Source organism: Budorcas taxicolor, chromosome 25, assembly GCF_023091745.1.
Source record: "Budorcas taxicolor isolate Tak-1 chromosome 25, Takin1.1, whole genome shotgun sequence".
Taxonomy (NCBI): domain Eukaryota; kingdom Metazoa; phylum Chordata; class Mammalia; order Artiodactyla; family Bovidae; genus Budorcas; species Budorcas taxicolor.
Genome location: NC_068934.1, coordinates 42740064 through 42760854, shown reverse-complemented (window position 1 = coordinate 42760854; position 20791 = coordinate 42740064). Strand labels below are relative to the sequence as shown.

General features: G+C 45.7%; 1 protein-coding gene across 3 annotated transcripts in view; it reads left to right on the top strand.

Moving 5' to 3' along the window:
- Positions 1 to 840: 840 nt before the first annotated feature.
- The window catches only part of LOC128068774 (phospholipase A and acyltransferase 3), a 31537-nt gene continuing 11586 nt past the window's right edge, over positions 841 to 20791 (top strand). The window contains exons 1-3 of one of the 3 annotated variants that reach the window (XM_052661981.1): positions 841 to 907; positions 1377 to 1454; positions 19568 to 19670. In XM_052661981.1, the coding sequence (XP_052517941.1) occupies positions 1440 to 1454; positions 19568 to 19670 (118 nt within the window). In that variant the 5' untranslated portion in view covers positions 841 to 907; positions 1377 to 1439. Of the gene's footprint in view, positions 942 to 1010; positions 1164 to 1376; positions 1455 to 19567; positions 19671 to 20791 lie in introns of those variants that run through there. The other 2 variants (XM_052661983.1, XM_052661982.1) reach the window with 2 other exon arrangements.

Sequence of the window (20791 nt, the reverse complement as noted above, 5' to 3'; positions counted from 1 at the left end):
ACATCTGATGGCTTGGGACCCAATAGTTTAAAATACTTTCTCTCTGCTAGGCCCTTGCCTTTAAATGGCCTTAAAATTTAATATACAGTGCCCCCTTATCCTAAGAGGATGTGTTCCAAGATCCCCAGGGAATGCCCCAAACCGGAAGTCCGGAACCCTAAAATAATCTCAGCTTATCCATAGTTCTGTCTCTCCTTGTTTTTTTACCCAGCGGAGGGCAGATAGAGAACTCGTGGATAACGGAGGTCTGCGGTAGTTTTAAACTACAGGATAAGCCCACTTGAGGGGATGAGCAAACTGATTACTCTGCAGTGCGATATGTATAGATAGGTATGCTGCGGCTGCTGCTAAGTTGCTTCAGTCGTGTCTGACTCTGTGCGACCCCATAGACGGCAGCCCACGAGGCTCCCCAATCCCTGGGATTCTCCAGGCAAGAACACTGGAGTGGGTTGCCATTTCCTTTTCCAATGCATGAAAGTGAAAAGTGAAAGGGAAGTCGCTCAGTCGTGTCCGACTCTTCGCGACCCCATGGACTGCAGCCTACCAGGCTCCTCCGTCCATGGGATTCTCCAGGCAAGAGTACTGGAGTGGGGTGCCATCGCCTTCTCTATAGATAGGTATACGAGATCTTAAAATATTGCGCGGGGGTGGCCCCGAGCTGGGTTCTCGGGGCTCCTCTTCTCAGGGTAGTGTGTGTGGAGAGGGTTCGCGGTGAGCGGAAAGCATCCTGGCCTGTCTGCCCCAGAGGCCGGAGCAGGCTGTCCCTGTCACCCTGGGCGTGAGCTCTGCGAGGCTCTAATCAGCCACACGGGGAGGGGCCGAGTGACCTCATGCGGGCCTGAACTCTGCGGCCATTTAGCTGGTTCCCTTCCTGGTGGAGGCCGCTACTGCCTTCTAAGTTCGCGAGGTGGGTGGAGCAGTAATCCCAGCTCGTAAGGAGGGTGAGACGCTTGGGGTGGCTCTCCCGGTGTCCCAGGCTGCGTGGGGGATGGAGGACTTGGGTGAGACCGGAGTAAACAAGTTAGTTCGGTTTAGCTGAGCGCAGCGGCCGGGAGGAAGGGCCGCGCGGGCGCGGCGCCGCGGACTTTCCGGGGCGCGGCCGCCCGAGCCGGTGACACCGATCGCGCTCCCCGCCGCTGCACCGCCAGCCTCTCCGGTATCAGGTGAACCTTCCTGCCCGCCCTGCGAGGGTTCATGGCCGGGTGCAGGGGCTGGGAGGGGATAGGCAAGGAACTGGAATGGAGTGAGCCGGTCGTTGCAGGAGAATTTGGAGATCAACTGGGCACGGTCTCCTCCGCCAGAAGTCACTGGCCCCTGGGGTCTTGGGGCGCGGTTTCTTGTTACTGACGGTGACTCCCCGCTCCCTCCTGCCTCAGGCATTTACACAGCTGATAAAGTCAACTCCAGCCTGAAATCGAGGGCCGCCATCACCCAAGAAGATGCGTGCACCCTTTGTAAGTAAGGCGGGTGTGCGTGGGCTGGGGGTGGGGGCCGTGTCTGGGTCGGTCTGAGTCATCAGAGAACGGGTCCTTGAGGATGTGCGGGCCACACCTCCATTGGCCGGTGGGGTGGGCATCAGGCGTGAGACGGTCAGTGATTAGAACTGTCTTAGTGTGAGTACTTGTATGTGCAGGTCCCGTTTGCCTGAAACAGGAGCCGGGGAAGGCAGGGCCAACCGGAGCTGGGAGGCAGCAAGGAGACTTGCTCCGCCAAGGTCCTGTCTGCCTTCCTGAGTCAGACCAGAGCACCTGGAGGGGCTCCTGGGGCAGGATGTCTTGGCTGCACCTGCTGCACCCCACCCCGCCCCCACCGCCTGGGTTTGACCACAGGGGCGTTTTTCTGTCCTCAGCTGAGACGCTTCATGGCGCCCTGCCAGCAGTTTCCCAACTTTCACTTTTCCTATCTCTAATCTGTGATGTGGTTCAGAAATCATAAAGGGGCTTAGTACATGCTTCCTTTCAACCGATCAGGACCCTCTGCGGAGAGGTTCTGAGCCCGGTTTTTGAGGAAGACACCCCTGGGATCATGTTCACCATCCTGTTCCCTAGCTGTGGCACGTTGATCACGTTTCCAGTCCCAGAGTGACGATTATGTGACTTAATACTTCTGAAGTGCTCAGAACGTGCTTTGCACACATATTAAGTGCTCACCTGTAATTCATTGTTCTGATTATGATTATGGTTTAATCCGTGTAAAGAGCTTAAGGCATGCGTGGTATTAGGGTGTACCTGGCATATTTGATGCCGGGAGTGGTCATTTAAAAACATCCCTCTCCCTTATCTAACAACATTCTTTTCAGTAATAATCATAAAATAAATATTTAGTAATGGCCGGAAAAGAAACACAGTAAAGTTGCTTCTGTTGAGCTTTGTATATGAAATCATGCCAGTGAAAAAATAAAAATTGAAAAGTAGGGTAGATGTTATAGAGAAAAATAGAAGTAATGGGTTAATAGTTTTTAGTTGCATTAATGTAATTTAGAAGAAAACTTGTTCTTATAGTTAGGTTGGTTATAGTCATGAATAATGACAACATTACAGTTTCTGTTTTGGAACTTCTTCTGAAAAGTTGTCCTTGACTTTGACAAAACTGATCTTCTTTGCATATGCAGCTCTCAGTAGAGGCAGACTTGTCAATCTGTCTTGGCTCACAGTTGACTGAAGAACACTTTTTATTAATTTCAAAAGCTTCTCTCATATGAAACAACAGATATACAAATAGGAAAAGCCTTAAACATTAGAATCGGTTTGTCAGAGATTAATAAAAATCCCATTTTGTAATAAATTCCAGAAACTGCAATGCTGCCTATGTCTTAAAAAATTAATTCTAGTGGCTTTTATTTTTAATTTATGTTTGTTGATCTCTAGGTTTTTGGTTTGTTTGTTTTTTGTCTGTGCCGTTCAGCTTGCGGGATTCAGTTCCCTGACCAGGGGTAGAACTCAGGCTTTAGGCAGTGAGATCGGAGAGTCCTAAGCACCGGACTGCTAGAGAATTTCTGATTTTTTATTTTTATTTTAAAAATTGATTTTATTGGAGTATAGTTGATTTATAATGTGTTAATTTCTGTTGTACAACACAGTGATTCAGTTATATATATATACACACACATATGTTCTTTTTAATGTTCTTTTCCATTATAACTTATCACAGGATATTAACTATAGTTCCCTGTGCTATACAGTAGGACTTCGTTGTTTATCCATTCTAGTGGCTTTTAAATATATCCACATTTAAAACATTTTGACTAAAACATCTTCACCAGAAAATCCATCAGAAGTTTTTATTTGGTAAAATTCTCCCAAGTTTTTCTTCTTTGGCAAAAATCAGAGAAAATGGCTGAATGATGGTGAACTTTGACATTTATTTAATCCGTTGCTTTAGAATGAGAGTTTAGTTCCCAGTGAAGTTGATTCAGACTTTCAGACACTCCTCTTTCAGTCTCTTTTCTTCGGGTGCTGCGAGCGCAGACGCTTGTCTTCTGTTTAAACACAGGAAAATGTAGGGAGGGATTGGTAGCCCAAACTGTCCTGAAAGTGAACTTGAACCATTCTGAGCCATTCAGAACTTACTGTTGGAGCAGACACATGGAGCTGAGTCTGTGTGTGTTGGAGGTTCATTGTATAGCTAGGTGTTCTCTGATTAGACTTCCACATAGAAAACTAAGCTTTTCAAAGAATAGGAATGTGTGCTTACTTAAAGCTCGCATGCATGTTATTAAATCTTGGCAGGAACTGCATGAGTTAGAACTTAGACCATTATCACTGATACTGTTTAAAAGTGTCGGCATATGGTGATAATAAACAGCAGACTGACTCTTGGTAGGTCTTATTGATTTAAAATTCTCTATGGACAACTCGTCTATTTGTCTGCACCCAAAGGATGGGTGTACTTTCCTACTCTATGTATGTCACTGCCTGGCTCTTGTGTGTGTGTGTATATGTGTGTGTGTGTGTGTGTGTGTGCTTTGTCGTGTCCTACTCTTTGCAACTCCATGGATTATAGACTGCCAGGCTCCTCTGTCCATGGGATTTCCCAGGCAAGAATACTGGAGTGGGTTGCCATTCTTTTCTCCAAGGGATCTTCCAAACCCAGGAATCAAACCTACATCTCCTGTATGGCAGGCAGATTCCTTGCCACTGAGCCACCTGGGAAGCCTGGCTTTTAGGACTTGACAATTGTTAGTTATTCTGATAGAAGCTCCCTGGATCTCCCTGGGTTGGAGAGGCTGCATGTCTACCATATGGGCCCACGTTTTTCCAAGTCCTTCAGTCCAGTCCTGAGGCCTCCAGGTCAGTGCCACTGTGTTCTATTAATACATTTGCTTAGGAGGCGTGGTCCAAGAGCTTTGCCTTCTCTTCTCCATGCACCCTGTCCTTAAACCCGTGGCTTGTTGAGCAGCTGCTGCTGGGTAAGTGAAGATCCAAAGGGCCTCTGAGGCTCCAGATATGGAGAAATTAAAAAAAAAATTATATCAAGCTGGAGGATAATTGCTTTACAGTGTTGTGTTGGTTTCTGCTGTACAACACGAATCAGCTATAAGTATACACACATCCCCTCCCTCTGGGGCCTCTCTCCCACCCCGACTCCCATTCCACCTTCTAGGTCATCACAGAGCCCTGAGCTGAGTTCCATGCGCCACAAAACTGCTTCCCGCTAGCTTTCTATTTTACACATGGCAGTATATGTAAGCCAGTGGTACTCTCTCAATTCATCCCACCCTCCCTTCCCCTCCTGTGTCCGCAAGTCTGTTCTCTACATCTGCATTTCTATTCCTGCCTGCAGATATGCAGAAATTGATGAGCCTGCTCTGGGCTCTGACTTGAGACTCTCTTATGGACCTCTTCACGACCCTCTAGGTTTGCCTGACATCCTGACAGATCTCTGTGGAGCTAGTTAAGGTGCAAAGGGGAGGAGGGAGAAGTGGATGCTTCAGGCAGGGCAAGGGTTCATCTGTACCGTGGAGGGGGCTTGAGCAGGAAGAAGAGTGTTCCTCTAGCCCACAGACCTCTGCTGAGAACATTGTATGTGCCTGGCTGGCTGCCCAGTGCAGCTGGTGGGCTGGGCAGGGAAACTGATTGCTCCTTTCCCCGGGGCTCAGCCCGACAATTATAGTCATCATTATAGACAAAACGGGCTGTGGCTGATAAACCCTCTCTACAGGGAAGTCAGGGGAAGGCACTGAGGAGGCGGAGACATGAAGGATGAGTGGGGATTTGCTAGCAAACAGTCAAGGGCCTTGTGAAGCAGTGGCAAAACCCACCGTGGGGGTGGTGAGCAGATGTCAGAAGCTTCGTGTGAATTACTGGGTGCAGTGGAAAGAACTTGGCCTTTGGGTTCAGGAAGACCTGTAGTGTAATCCTGGCATCACTTCTTTTTAAAAATAGTTTAGTTAATGAATTTATTTTTGGCTGTGCTGGGTCTTTGTTGCCGCGGGGGCTTTTCTTTAGCTGTGGCAAGTGGGGCCTGGTGTCCAGTTGCAGTTTGCGGGCTCCTTGCTGCTGTGGCTTCTCTTGTCACAGAGTGCAGGCTCTAGGGCAGGCGGGCTTCAGTAGTTCAGCCTGGCAGGCTCCCGGGCTCTAGAGCACAGGCTTAGTAGCTGTGGGCACGGGCTTAGTTGCTCTATGGCATACAGGATCTTCCTGGATCAGGGATTGGACCCATGTCTCCTGCATTAGCAGGTGGATTCTTTACCACTGAGCCAGCAGGGAAGCCCCCTGGCACCACTTCTCAGGAGTTCTCTTGGGCAAGTTACTTTCCATCTTTGAGCTGTTTTCTGGTGGTTAAAATAGGGCTGCTGTAAGGATTCCAAGTAACTTGTGAAAACCCCGAGGGGTGCCTGGTGGCAGCGGTGGTGGTTCCCAGATGAGTTCAGGGGAAGTCCTGGTTCCCGTGGGCTGAGGTTCAACACGTGGAACAGGTCTGGAGCTTGTGGGGGTCAAGAGCCTGGGAAGGCAGATGAGTTTTGCCTCCTTTTTCAGGATACCCATGACCTATGGGCGGCTGGGGCTGGACTGGTGCCCGACTGGAGCTGCTACTGTCCCTCTCCCAGAGGCTGGGAGGGAAGAGGTGATGAGTCAACCCAGCCCCTCCTCTACCTTCTTGCTGGGCCTGAAGCTGGGGAGTCTGGCCTCCCGCTTCACCCAGTTCCCTGCACCCACCCAGCCTGGGGCATGAGTTTGGGACTCTCTAACAGGTGTTAAGTGGTTTTTAGAGTTCTCACCCCCATTATCCCATTATTCCTGACACAAACTCTGCTGGAGAAGCTCAGAGAGGTTAAGTGATTCCTGAAGGTCACACAGCAATGGAGCAAAGGGGCCTCAGTCTTAGGTGGACTGGGTTCTGCTTCTGAAAATGCAGGACAGTATGAGGGTGGGCTCCTCCGGGGTTTCTTTTCTTCCTAAAGTCTTTGCATTAAAACTCCCAACTCTCTGCCGGCAAAATGCGTTCTCAGCACCCTCCCCAGACTTCAGGGTTTTGCTTTTATTTTGAATTACGTGCCTCTCGAGGGTTTCCCCAGAGTATCAGAAATGGAGTGGATGAGATGAGGGATTTCCACACTCACCACAGCATGTGATTTGGGAACAAAGAGGGTTTCACAACCTCCAGAGTGTCTCCAGTTGGTCCTGGAGCTGTCTGTGAACCTTCCAAATCAAGAATAATAAAAACATCCCCAAGAACAGTGGCAGCAAAAACTGACGTTTACAGAATGCTACCTATTTGCCAGGGCTTCCCAGGTGGCGCTAGTGGGAAAGAACCCACCTGCCAATGCAGGAGACACAAGTTCTATCCCCGCATCAGGAGATCCCCTGGAGGAGGGCATTGCAACCCGCTTCAGTATTCTTTTTTAAAAAATTAATTTGTTTATTTTAATTGGAGGCTAGTTCCTTTACAGTGTTGCGGTGTTTTTTTGCCATACATTGACATGAATCAGTCATGGGTGTCCATCCGGAAACCCCCTCCCACCGCCCTCCCCATCCCATCCCTCAGGGTTGTCCCAGTGGACTGGTTTTGAGTGCCCTGCTTCATGCATCAAACTTGGACTGGTCATCTGTTTCACATATGATAATACACATGTTTCAGTGCTAGTCTCTCAAATCATCCCACCCTCGCCTTCTCCCACAGAGTTGAAATGTTTGTCCTTTATATCTGTGTCTCTTTTGCTGTTTTGCATATAGGGTCATCGTTACCATCTTTCTAAATTCCATATATATGCATTAATATACTGTATTGCTGTTTTTCTTTCTGACTTACTTCACTCTGTATAATAGGCTCGAGTTTCATCCACCTCATTAGAACTGACTCAAATGCATTCTTTTTATTAGCTGAGTAATATCCCATTGTGCACATGTACCACAAGTTTCTTATCCATTCGTCTGCCGATGGACATCTAGGTTGCTTCCATGTCCTAGCTATTGTAAACAGTGCTGCGATGAACATTGGGGTACACGTGTCTCTTTCAATTCCCACTCCAGTATTCTTGCCTGGAGAATCCCATGGACAGAGGAGGCTGGTGGGTACAGTCCATGGGGTCGCAAAGAGTCAGACTCTACTGTAGTGACTGAGGACGCACCTGTGTACCAGGTAGTGTTTGCTTTACAGGTACTAACTCATGTCCTCAGGACAGTCTCCTGAATTGTGTGCTGTAATTACCCTTATCTTAGAGCTGAGGGAACTGAGGCTGGGAGTTAGGTAACGGTGACCAAGGCTACTCAGCTAATAAGTAGTACAGCTGGAATTTGAACCCTGGCTGTATGGCTTCGGAGCCCCAAGGCTGTAATCAGTATGCAGTTTCTAAAAACCAAATGCATCCTGCTTTAAACACAGCAGTCATGCTCACTAGCCTACTTTCTGTATTTTTTGTACTCCTGAAATATTTCATTAAAAAAAATCAACACTGACCGCCACTTCAATAAATGGTGCTGGGAAAACTGGACCGCTACATGTAAAAGAATGAAATTAGAACACTTCCTTACACCATACACAAAGATAAACTCAAAATGGATTAAAGACCTAAATGTAAGACCAGAAACTATAAAACTCTTAGAGGAAAGCATAGGCAGAACACTCGATGACATAAATCAAAGCAAGATCCTCTATGACCCACCTCCTAGAGTAATGGAAATAAAAACAAAAGTAAATGGCTGGGACCTGATTAAACTTAAAAGCTTTTGCACAGCAAAGGAAACTATAAGCAAGGTGAAAATTCAACCCTCAAATGGGAGAAAATAATAGCAAATGAATCAACTGACAAAGGATTAACTTCCAAAATATACCAACAGCTCATACAACTCAATACCAGAAAAACAAACAACCCAATCACAAAGTGGGAAAAAGACTTAAACAGACGTTTCTAGATGGCTAACACATGAAAAATACATGAAAAATGCTCAACATCACTCATTATTAGAGAAATGCAAATCAAAACTACAATGAGGTAATCACCTCACACTGGTCAGAATGGCCATCATCAAAAAGTTTACAAACAACAAATGCTGGAGAGGGTGTGGAGAGAAGGGAACGCTCATGCACTGTTGGTGGGAATGTAAATTGATACAGCCACTATGGAAGACGGTATGGAGATTCCTTAAAAAACTAGGAATAAAACCACCGTATGACCCAGCAATCCCACTCCTAGGCATATTCCCTGAAGAAACCAAAATTGAAAGAGACACATGTATCCCATTGTTCACTGCAGCACTATTTACAACAGCTAGAACAGGGAAGCAACCTAGATGTCCATCAACAGATGAATGGATAAAGAAGTTGTGGTACATATACACAATGGAATATTGCTCAGCCATAAAAAGGAATGCATTTGAGTCAGTTCTGGTGAGGTGGATGAACTTAGAACCTATTATACAGAGTGAAGTGAGTCAGAGAGAGAAAGATAAATACTGTATTCTAACACATATATTGGAATCTAGAAAAATGGTACTGAAGAATTTATTTACAGGGCAACAATGAAGAAACAGACATAGAGAATAGACTTATGGACACGGGGAGGGGGGAGGAGAAGGTGAGATGTATGGAAAGAGTAACACGGAAACTTACACTACCATATGTAAAATAGATAGCCAACAGGAATTTGCTGTGTGGCTCAGGAGACTCAAACAGGGGCTCTGTGTCAACCTGGAGGGGTGGGATGGGGAGGGAGATGGGAGGGAGGTTCGAAAAGAAGGGGATATATGTATATCTATGGCTGATTCATGTTGAGGTTTGACAGAAAAGAGCAAAATTCTGTAAAGCAATTATCCTTCATTAAAAAATAAATTAATTAAAAAAAACAGATTGCAAACTTCTGACAAGGGGGCTAAATGGGGCTGAGCGTGGGTGGACTGGAATGCTTCCTAGTGGTCTTGAATGAGAGAAAAACATTCCTTTTGCTTTGTTTCAACCCTTGGGTTAAAAATTCTTCTGGAAGTGCCTTTCCTTTCCCCTCTGGTACTGTGCAGTGCCCACACCTGAGGGTCTCACACTGGCTCTGAGTTGCAGGAGTGAATGTTGGTTATCATTCAGGGGCAGATGGCGAAATCTGCTAGAGGGCTGGGTGGTGTCTCTCCTCCTTGTGGTGGGGACGAGGTGGGATTCAGGTTCCTGACTGGTTACTTGCGGGCTGACCCTGGGTAAGTGACCTCATCTTAGTCTCGGTTTCCCCAACTGCAAAATGAGGTACGACTGCCCCTCTCTGTCTAGCCTTCTCTGCCCTACGGACACCCTCTCCTGTGGTTCTCCCTCTGGGCTGCACAGTAGAATCACCTGGAGGCTTAAAAAAACCCCCAAAACACCAGGCCTGGGTCCACCCCAGGGATCCTGCTTCTGACCCAACCCTAAGATCGCCCTGAGATGCCCGCACCGCTGTGCTTTGGCTCCTGTCTGGCCCCACCCCTGTTCACCTGTCTCCATCTGTCTGCTCTCCATCTATCTGCTTTTCTGCCTCCTCTGATTGCAGCGGAGTGTGAGAGTTAAGAGTGAAGGATTTGGGGGACATCTCTGGCAGTCCTGAGGTTAAGACTCAGCGCTTCCACTGCAGAGGACACAGGTTTGATCCCTGGTCAGGAAATCCCATCTGCCACATGGTGTGGCCAAAAAACAAAAGGGCAGGATTTGGGTTTGAATACATGCTCCCCTTCATTTTTCAAGACTTCAACAAAAATCTCAGATGCTGCCTTTCCCAGGAGGAGGTCCTCTCCTCCTGGTCTCTCTTATACCCATTTCAGCCAGGTTTTTGCCTCCAACTCCCAGTAGGAGCTGTTCTGAAGATCAGCAGCGACCTTCACCCCAGACCGCTCCTCTGACCTCCAGACTCACACATGCAGCTGCCCCGTTCCAGGTGGACATTTCACCCCAGTGTACCCTCCCCACCAGCAGCCTGCCCATTCGGCCTCCTGGAAACCTTGAAGTCACATTTCACTCCTCTCTCCTTCAGATCTTCCCTTATTGCAAATCTTGTTGAGTCTACCTTCAAAGACGTCCAGAATCCATTATTTCTCATGCCCTGCTGTCCCCATCTTGTCTGAGCCATCAGCTTCTCTCTCCATCTTCCATCCTACCCTCTCCTCCTCCCCCCGCACTCCAGCCACGCTGGCCTCCAGGATGTTCCTCAAACACACGTCTACCTGGGGCCTTTGCTCAGGTTGTCCCCTTGGCCTGAATGTTCCCGGTATCTGCGGGGCCCACTCTCTGCCTTCCCTGACACCCTTAGACTGTTGCAGCCTGCGTTCCACCCACCGCCCCCCACCACCACATTGTGCTCCAGACCACTTAATCCTGTTTTACCTTTTCTTTCTTTTTGTTCTTATTTGATATCTCTTCTATTTGATATCATCATTTACTGGGGCTTTCCTGGTGGCTCAAACGATAAAGAATCCTCCTGCAATGCAGGAGATCCGAGTTCGATCCCTGGATCAGGAAGATTCCTTGGAGAAGGGAATGGCCACCCACTCCAGTATTCTTGCCTGGAGAATCCCACGGACAGAGGAGGCTGGCGGGCTACAGCCCATGGGGTCACAAAGAGTCGCACACGACCGAGCAACTAAGCACACCGACACTGAGGCTTTAAATGCATTTGAAGAATTTCTTTCTCTCTCTCTGATACTGAACAAGAGCTCTATGAAGACGGGTATCTTGGCTTTGTTCATGGGCGTAGCCCAGGTACCTGGCTCTGTGAGCCTCTGTTGAGGGAATGAGCAAATGAATGAGTCCTTTGACCCTCCCAGGCAGAGGTGAGCATCCCCAAGGGGAAAGAATTCTCAAGGGGTATCGTTGACCAGTTACACCGCTTCCCTGAGGTGGGAGAGAGTGTTTGTTAAGGGCAGGGTGATTCTGCATGCATGCTGGCCGCCTCCTCCCCTGTAATTTGGGCAAGGCTCGGGTCTGAGACCACAGCTCGGGGTAAAGGCTGGAGGCTTGGGGTCAGGAACCCAGTGAGTTCTGGAGCCCGTCAGCGGGAGAGTTCGTCACATGCTTGTTTCGCTGCTGTTGTCACTGTTGCCATTGTCCTCGGCGCCCCAGTGCTTTATGTCTGCCTTTCACAGACGTAAGAGGAGTTTAAAGATACACGCAGTTGGAATGAATAGGTGGACATATTTGTGATAAAGTACATACAGTAACACAATGGTAGAATCTAGGTGGTGGGTATATGTTCATGAAAAAAAGCTTTCAATTTTGAGCATTTGAAAAATTTTCATAATAAAGTGGAGAAATAATAAAGTTGGAAAGTATGCTATAAACTTACAAATGCTCATTGCAGAAACGCTGGAAAATGCAGAAAAATAGAAGGAAACAAAATAATCACAACAACTACCCTTAGCCTGAGCACCTGGAGGGAATCTGTTAGGATGTTGGTATATATCTTTCTAGTCTTTTGTGTATTTCTTTTGTTACATAATAGTAATTGTAGGGATTACCCCAGATTGAGCACACTATGTTTATCAAACCTTACATTGTTTTCTGATTCTAAAGCAAATATATATATATTTACACTTTTGGAAAACTAGAAAATAATTAAAAAGAAAATTAATATCCCAAATTCCACCACCTAGTAATAAACACTGTTTACATTTTGGTGTACTTCCACAATTTTTTTAATGTGTTGGTTTTCCTTTTGAAACAAAGTTTAAAAAAAATACCATTTTGTGTAAAGGTTTTTTTTTTAACTTAAAAAATTGAGTTATCCTTGATTGTAAAGCTTTTTTATTAACCATTATGTTATGGTTATTTCTTGTCCTTGAGTATTCTTGTAAAATATAACTGTACAGTATACTATATAAATATGGCAAAATTTAACTAATATCTTTATGTAGAATATTTAGGTATCTAATGTTTTGTCATTAGATATGAGTTGTGACATCTTTTATACGCGTTTCAGGTTATTATTAAGAGCTGGTCTATAAAGATGTGAGTCAGAGAATATGAATATATTTAAGATTGTGTGCAGGTGTGCATACTAAGTTGCTTCAGTTGTGTCCGACTCTTTGCGACCCTGTGAATCATAGCCTGCCAGACTCCTCTGTCCAAAGGATTCTCTAGGTTGCCATGCCCTCCTCTAGGGGATCTTCCTGACCTAGGGATCCAACCCACCTCTCTTATGTCTCCAGCATTGGCAGGCAGGTTCTTTACCACTAGCGCCACCTGGAAGCCCATTTTTAAGGTTAGTGATACAAATTGCCAAATTGACCTTCAGAAAAGAGTTGTATTGATTTATACTCCTGTCAACAGTGACTGAAGGTATTTGTTTACCTGCATCTTTTCTTATATTTAGTATTAGTATTTCCCCTGAACCATTTTTTAATTTACTTTAATTTGATTACTATTGAGATAGAATAAGTTTTCTTGTTAGTGGTAATATATATTTCTCTTTTAAAAATTAGTTATTATACTCTGTCTCCATTTTTTCTGTTCCAGTGTTTAAATTTTTTCTTGATTCATGAAAATTCTTTATATATTAAGGCTGTCATTTTCTTCCAGTTAGTCATGGTAGTTTGTCTGTGTTTTTTCAGTGCACAGAATTTTCTGGCCTGGTTCTTTTGATTACAAGCAGCCCACTTAAGCTAGCTCAAGTAAAGAAGGTTTATTCTAAGGACACATGTAGAGGGGTAAGGGGAAAACTTAAGTACAGGAGCTCTAATAAAGCTGGGCCTCCCAGGGGCTGGGAGGCAGTTCAGGATCATGGTGATTCCAGGCACTCCGAAGCTGAAATTTGTGCATCTCTAATGGCACCCCACTCCAGTACTCTTGTCTGGAAAATCCCATGGACGGAGGAGCCTGGTAGGCTGCAGTCCATGGGGTCGCTAAGAGTCGGACACAACTGAGCGACTTCACTTTCACTTTTCACTTTCATGCATTGGAGAAGGAAATGGCAACCCACTCCAGTAGTCTTGCCTTGAAAATCCCACGGACGGAGGAGCTTGGTGCAGGCTACTACCCATGGGGTCACAGAGAGTCGGGCACGACTGGACGACTTCACTTTCACTTTCAGTGCTCCACCCGTGGCGTGACTGAGCTAGCTGTTCTTGATGAGCCTGCTTCCTTCTCTCCCACTGTCCACGGGGGTCTTCTGCTTGGTCAGAGTGGGTGTGAGAACTCCAACCCTTGGTTTGGCCTATGCTTCACTGGGGTCTCTCTTGTCTCCTCCATGTCATGATTTTTCAATTTAGGCTCTTGTGTCAAAAGCTATTTTAAAAAATTACTTGATTCAAATTTTTGAGAGTGAGAGAGAGGACCATGGAGGATCACAGGACACTGACCTGCTTGGGGTCCGTGCCTTTTTCTAGTCCAGCTGGTGGAGGCTGAGATGCCGTGGTCACGTGGTATAAAGTATGGCTGCCGGGGCAGTCGGGATTGTGGGTGGTCATTTTCTCTTAAGAGGGAGTGTGAACATAATAGGCAATGATAGAAAGTTGAAATAAGAAGAACTTTAACATTTTTTTTCAATCATAAAAACTTTCCCCCCCAAATGTTTATTATTTATTTATTTATTTTTGACTGCTGGGTTTTCATTGTTGCGAGGGTTTTCCTCTAGTTGCGATGAGCCAGGTCTACTCTGTAGTTGCAGAGGCTTCTGTTGTTGCTGAGCCCGGCCTCTAGGGTGCGTGGGCTTCAGTAGTTGCGGTGCCTGGGCTGTAGAGTTCAGGCTCAATAGTTTTGGCACACAGGTTTAATTGTTCCAAGGCATGTGGGATCTTCCTGGATCAGGGATCAAACGTGTCTTCTGCATTGGTAGCTGGATTCTTCACCACTGAGCCACCACGGAAACCTATAAAAACTTTCAATCTTTTACTTTATGCCTTTTTCTTTGGACTTTATCTTTAGAATGTCCATCTCTATTCTAAGATCTGACATGTATCCACCTATATTATTTTAGGTTTTATGTGTTATTGACACATTTAAATGTTAATGATTTTTAAGCATTATTAACATGGTAATATTTACAAGCTTCAAATGAAAGATGGTTTTAAGAAGTTTTGGTGACAGAGAAGATTCACCTTTTCCAATTAAAAAACTGCAAGGTCATCAGTATGGAGGATTTTTTCCCATCTAAAATTATTTAAAAAATTTTTTTATCATAAAAGTAATTCACATTGATTAAAAACAATAGAATAATATAACATAAAATGTAAAAGTCTCTGAATCCCAATCCCTCACTGTATGTAGTATATAACAATTTGATGTATTTTCTGTAGCTCAAACATAGTGTATAATGTTTTGCTTATATGTGTACAATGTTTTTTAAAAATAATTTTTATAGGGGTATAGTTGATTTACAATGTTGTGTTAGCTTCAGCTATACAGCAAAGTGAGTGTGTTATACGCATACATAAAACCCACTCTTTTAGATTCTTTTCCCATATAAGCCATTACGGAGTATTGAGTAGAATTCCCTGCACTATACAGTAGATTCTTATTAGTTATTTATTTTATATATAGTGGTGTGTATGTGTCAATAAATTCTTCCAATTTATCTTTCCCTACTCCCCTCCCCCCAGAGCCATAAGTTTCTTTTCTACATCTGTAACTCTATTTCTGTTTTGCAGATAAATTTATTTGTAGCCTAGTTTTAGATTTCACATAAAAGCAATATCATGTATTTGTCACAATGATGTTTTTTAAATAAAAGTGGGGTAATGTTTTCCAACTTATCTTTTCGATTGCTTCTGTGTCTGCTCATGTAAAACCAACCTGTTCTCTCTACTGGCTGTATATACATACACATATAAGATAATTTATTTCACTGGTCCTTATTAATGGTCGTCTAGGTTGTTTTTCCAATACGAATTGTGGAGGCCAGACACTGTTCCCCATTTGCTTGCTAAGGAAAATGGCTGTTACACAGCTCATTATAAGCTGTGCTTTTGTGGAGAGGATAAAGACCTTTTGTTCTGAAATCCCGTGGGCGCAGAGTCTCAGCTTTGCCATTGTCATTGCCTGCGTTGTGTGGGAGAGCCCTGGTTACTGCACTCGGAAGAATTGCTGGCTTCCTGCTGGCTCCCCTGTTCCTGGGGGAAGAACACCTGGCATAGCATACCACTAGATTTTAGAGCTGGGGATCAAGCTGAGTGAGGGATGGATCACTTTCGATCCAAACTTAAGGGCCAGAGAGGGAACATTTTACTATGTCTGGTCTCTTGCCATAGAGAGAAAACAGCATTGGCCACAACGTAAATGGTGGGGATGCCAATAAAACTTTATAGATGCTGGAGTTTGAATTTCATATAATTTCTTGTGTCACAATATATTCTTCTTTTGACTTTCCCCCCAACCATTAAAAAATGTAAACATTACTCTTTGCCAGCAGACAGAAATAAGCAGAGGCACACAACGGGCCCAAGGACTGTAGTTCTCATATTTCTAAATTTATAACACGATTTCTTGAGTTTTTAATTTTGATTGAGCACAGTTGGCTGTGTGTATCATTAAGCAGTTGTTTCTCCAGTTAGAGTTTAGTGAAAGAGGGTGAATTATTCATGTGTTGTGTTCATGGCAACCTGTCCTCACTGGTCCTTGCAAGACCCCTTGTCTTCTGTTTACTTTTAAGTTCCATTATATCATCATTTTTCTCTCCATCTTCCCAATGGTTAGCTAGCATCCTAATATGTTTAATATGTGTTCTTTAATTTCTAAAATGATGTGTGTGTTTTTGAGATTCTTTTGTTGTTGCTTTTTAAAAATAACTTTTTGGGGTATGGTTCTGATAAGACATGTATTATTGGTTTGTGTGTGGGTGTCTTTAATTTATATAAGTGGTATTTTGCAGAGCTCAGTCTTCATTTTTCCACACAGCACTGTAGCTAAGATAGCCTGTGTTGTCACGTGAACATCGAGTCCTTGCTTCTAACTAGTGCACACGGCCCCATGGCTGAATCCATCACCTTCAGATCATTTTTAAAAAGAAATTTCCTTGAGTGGTGACATGTTTTAAGCTAGTTCGTATTTGGAAATATGTACCTTTTGCCTTTTATAAGAGAGGCAATATGATTGAATATTAAAAAAATCACAGCTTTTTTGCTTTCAAACTGTAGAAATCCATTTTTCAAAGTTAAAAAATTTTATTAATTAAAAAATTAAGGTCAAATTTACTCCATTTGGTGTCCAGTTCAGTGGGTTTTGATAAACACATACAATTGAGTAACCATTCACCATGATCAAATACAGAATAGTACAGAAACTTTCATTGCTCCAAAATTCCCTCATACCCCTTTCTTGTCCACCCCTTGTAGCCCCTGGCAATCATGGATTACTTTTCTGTCCTATAGGGATGGCTGTTCTGGAATGACAAATAAATGGAATCACACAGTATGTAGATTTTTACTGTAGGTAGGTTTTTGGTATAGCTTTTTTCACTTAGCATCAGTATTCAGTGTTACAGAGCCCGAGTTTCTTCGTACATATTTTTGTTGCTGTGTGTGTGTGTGTGTGTGTGTATCTATAGTAAACATGTTTCTCTGCATTGGTCTTCTTTCATTGTGATTTGCTTGGGCAATCACAGTGAGCTCCTTGGGTCTGCGTACCTACTGGCTGCTTATTACTTGACAGCATATTAAGTGAAAATGTTAGTTGCTCAGTTGTGTCTGACTTTTTGAGACACCATGGACTGTAGCCCACTAGGCTCCTCTGTCCATGGAAATCTCAGGCAAGAATACTTGAGTGAGCTGCCATTCCCTTCTCCAGGGGATCTTCCTGACCGAGGGATTGAACCTGTGTCTCCTTCATTGCAGGCAGGCTCTTTAACGTATGAGCCACCAGGGAGGCCCTCATATTACTCAAGTCCAAAATGTCTCCTTTTCTCATCTTTAGGCTCCCTGAGGGCTGGGTCTCTGCCTTGCCTTTATGTCCTGGCTTATTCATGGAAATGCCCAGCTAATTTCCATTCTGGGGATCCTTGAAGACCTCCTAACTCTTACCCAACAATTAATATACATTTTTTCCCTTTGTTTTGGAAAACAAATGGGACTTGTAAGTTGTAACCATTGTCCAATGTTCTGAAATAGATTCTCAGTAAGGTCTGAGGGCCTTTTTCTGGGAAGATAAATTATAATTGCTACAATAAGACAACATGATTTGTCTGTATACTTCCTGCCACATGGGATGCTTCTTGGCAGTTTTAGTGCTTCTATAAATAGAAATGAACTGCCCTTGATCCTGCTTCACAGCCACTGTAGAGTGGTGATGGGCTATTCCCACTGCCCATCATTGCTACCCCAGGGGAGTCCGTACTCCCTACTCATCTTTGATGGAATCTCTCAGTCAGGCCAGAGTTCGGAGGTGGGATGTGGACAGACCCCTATGAGTCTGTCCCTGAAGAGCAAGGGGTGAGCAGGAAAGGACAGAGGGCTGGAACAGCCTCTGAGGAGCTCTGTCTCCAGGTGTCCCAAAGAGATTTACGGTTGGTTTGGATGAGAGGCTCATTACCCCAATTCTGGCCCAGAGCGGAGTGCCCCCACCTGCAGCTCTTAGCACAGTGTCTGGTACTGGGACCTCAATACATTGAAGACAGTGATCTTGAAGATCTCCTGACTGTTCTCATGCTCTGGGCCACTGCTCTCATCACAGGGCGGGGCTCTGAGGAGCGTTTCAGCATCCTTCTCACCTTCCCCTGCAGACGCACGCACACCCTCACTCCCACACACGCTCACTGTGATGTAATGAGAAATGTATATTTAGTCTTGGTCCCAGGTTCCTGCCACAGAGCTTCTAAAACCTGAGTAACTTCCTGAGCGGTGGGGGTGAGAGGAATGCATTTCATCATTCAGAAGCCTCTTTCAACTGACCAGGTGATCAAAGAGCTGGAGATATCATTAATCACCAGTGGGCAAAGTTCTCATCAACAGAGCCCACATAATGAAGCCTCCATAAAGCCCCTAACATGGGGTGTTGGTGAGAGCATGGAGGTGCTGGAGAGCAGTGGTCCCCAGAGGGAGCAAGGAAGCTCCGAATCCCTCCCCCTACAGCTTGTCTCCTGCATTCCTGGCCATTCCTGAGTTGCATATTTTCTAGTAAACGGGTCATCTAGCAAGTAAACTGTTTTCCTGAGTTCTATGAGCTGTTCTGGCAATCCATTGAGCCCAAGGAAGGGGGCTGTGGGAACCATCAATTTACAGCCAGTTGTTTAGAGCGCAGGTATCAACTTCAACCTGTGCCTGGCATCTGAAGCTCAGTCTCCTGGGACTAAGCCTGTGGGGTCTGCACTGACTCTGGGCCGTGAGTGTCAGAACTGAGTTAAACTGTGGGACACCCAGTCAGTGTGCACCGAGGACTGAACTGCTTGGTGTGGGAAACCCACACATCCAGTGTCAGAAGTAGAGGAGTGAGCAGAGTGCAGAGAGAGTTTTCTTTGCTTGTCACACACACGTGCACGCACTCTCACCCTCAGGAGGAGCAGCCAGGGGCACATTACTGCCAGTAGCTGACTCCACCTGTCTGCCAGGCTCTGGGTCAGGGAGGGGCGTGTCTGTGGAATACCGCCCCCCACCCCCCCAGATTTGGCGGCCTCTGCAGGGCCCCCAGGTGGGCAGCTCTAGTCAGATAACCCATGTGCTTGCCTGACGGTCACTATGGTGGTCAAGATGATGGCCTGGGAATCAGGAGGCCTAGCGCTGAGTCCTGGTCACATCACTCAGGGGATGCGAAGTTTTGCAAAAATTTCTTTCCATCTCTGAGCCTTGATTTCCTCTTTCATCACACGGGATTCACAACAGTGCCCATCTCATAGGAGGGCTGTGTGAATTTATTGAGCTGCACCTGTGAGACACTTAGCAGAGTGCTTGACTCAGAGTTTGAGTTCAGTAAATAATATTAAGGGTAACAAGAAGATAGACGCCCCAGCAAATGAAGAAACCCCTTAGGAGTGCACTTTGCAAGTCATAAAGACAGATGGGCAGGCCCGTAGTCCCTGCAGTTCTGGGACACAAGCGTGTGAAGTGGGCCAGGCACTGGTGTGGCTGGGCAGGCTCGGGAGGACGTCCTGGAGAGCTGTGAGATGAAGGCCGCTGAGCTGCTCCCTCTGGGCTGAGCACCGCCCTGGTTCCCAGCTCTTCCATCACCTCTAACAGCCTTCTTCTTGGTTTTGCAGCCTGAACCCCAGCCTGGAGACCTGATTGAGATTTTCCGCCCTTTCTATAGACACTGGGCTGTCTACATTGGCAACGGATATGTGATCCACCTGGCTCCACCAAGTAAGGGCACCCAAGGCCTCCACTGTGCTGAGGCTGGAAGCAGAGGGGATGGGGGAGCTGTGGGTAACCAGGGACCCCAACATTCTTCTTGCTCCCCAATAAGACTTCGGCCACACTGGCCTCCTTGCAGCCTTCCTTCCTGAGGTCCTTGCTTTTGCTCTCCCTTCTGCTTGTGATGCTCTTTCCTGGCTCTCAGCACAGCTGCCTCCCTTTCATCATTCAAGTCTCAACTCAAATGGCCATTCCTGGGCATGGCCCTCCCCAGCCTGAGCAAGGGCAGCCTCCCCTGGTCATCGTCTCCTGGGTGGCTTCACTTACTCTTCCCCACAGCCTTTTCAAACCCTGAAAGTATCTTATTTTTTCTATTTGTTCATTGTCAGTGTCCTTTCACCAGAGCATAAACTAGTTGAGGGCAGGTGGGCTGTGTAGTTCATGTTCCTCTTCGGCACCTTGGACAAGGCCTGGAACATAGTAGGGCTTCAGTATTGCGTGACTGTGCTGAGTGGGTGTAACTGCTGGACAGGAGAAAGGGAAGGCATGACAGGGATCTGGGTGGACAGTGTGACAACCGTCACTGGGTGAGCAATGCTGCTTAAAGGGAAAAGATACTTCTATCTACATCTTCTCATTGGAGCTTCACAGGAATCTTGCAAAATAGGTGAGGCAAGGGGGACTGACCTCATACTACTGAGAAAATGGTGGAAGTCAGAGCTGGAAGGGAACTTAGAGAACAACCGAGTACCAACGAGAGCGGACACTTGCTGGGCACTAACCCTGTTCCAGGCACTGAGGGAGGCACCTTACTGAGTCAGTTTCTTAAATCCTTGTAGCTCCCTGTCCACGGCTGTAGGCACAGGTGGAACTTATTGTGCATTTTCTGCAGGGAATGGGGTGCAGAGAAGCTAAGCAACTTGTCCAAGATCACATGGCAGGGAAGCCCTGGAGGTGGGACTCAAACCCTGGCTCTGACTCTCTATTTGCTGCCTTTAAACCTGATGCTCTGCTGTCAAGTCTGAGGTTCCCCCCAATTCAGTCATCGAGTGTTTGCCTCATCCAGGTGCCCTTTCTCCAATTGTTTAATTAGTATTTTGTTTAATAGACTAACTTTAAAAAGTACAATA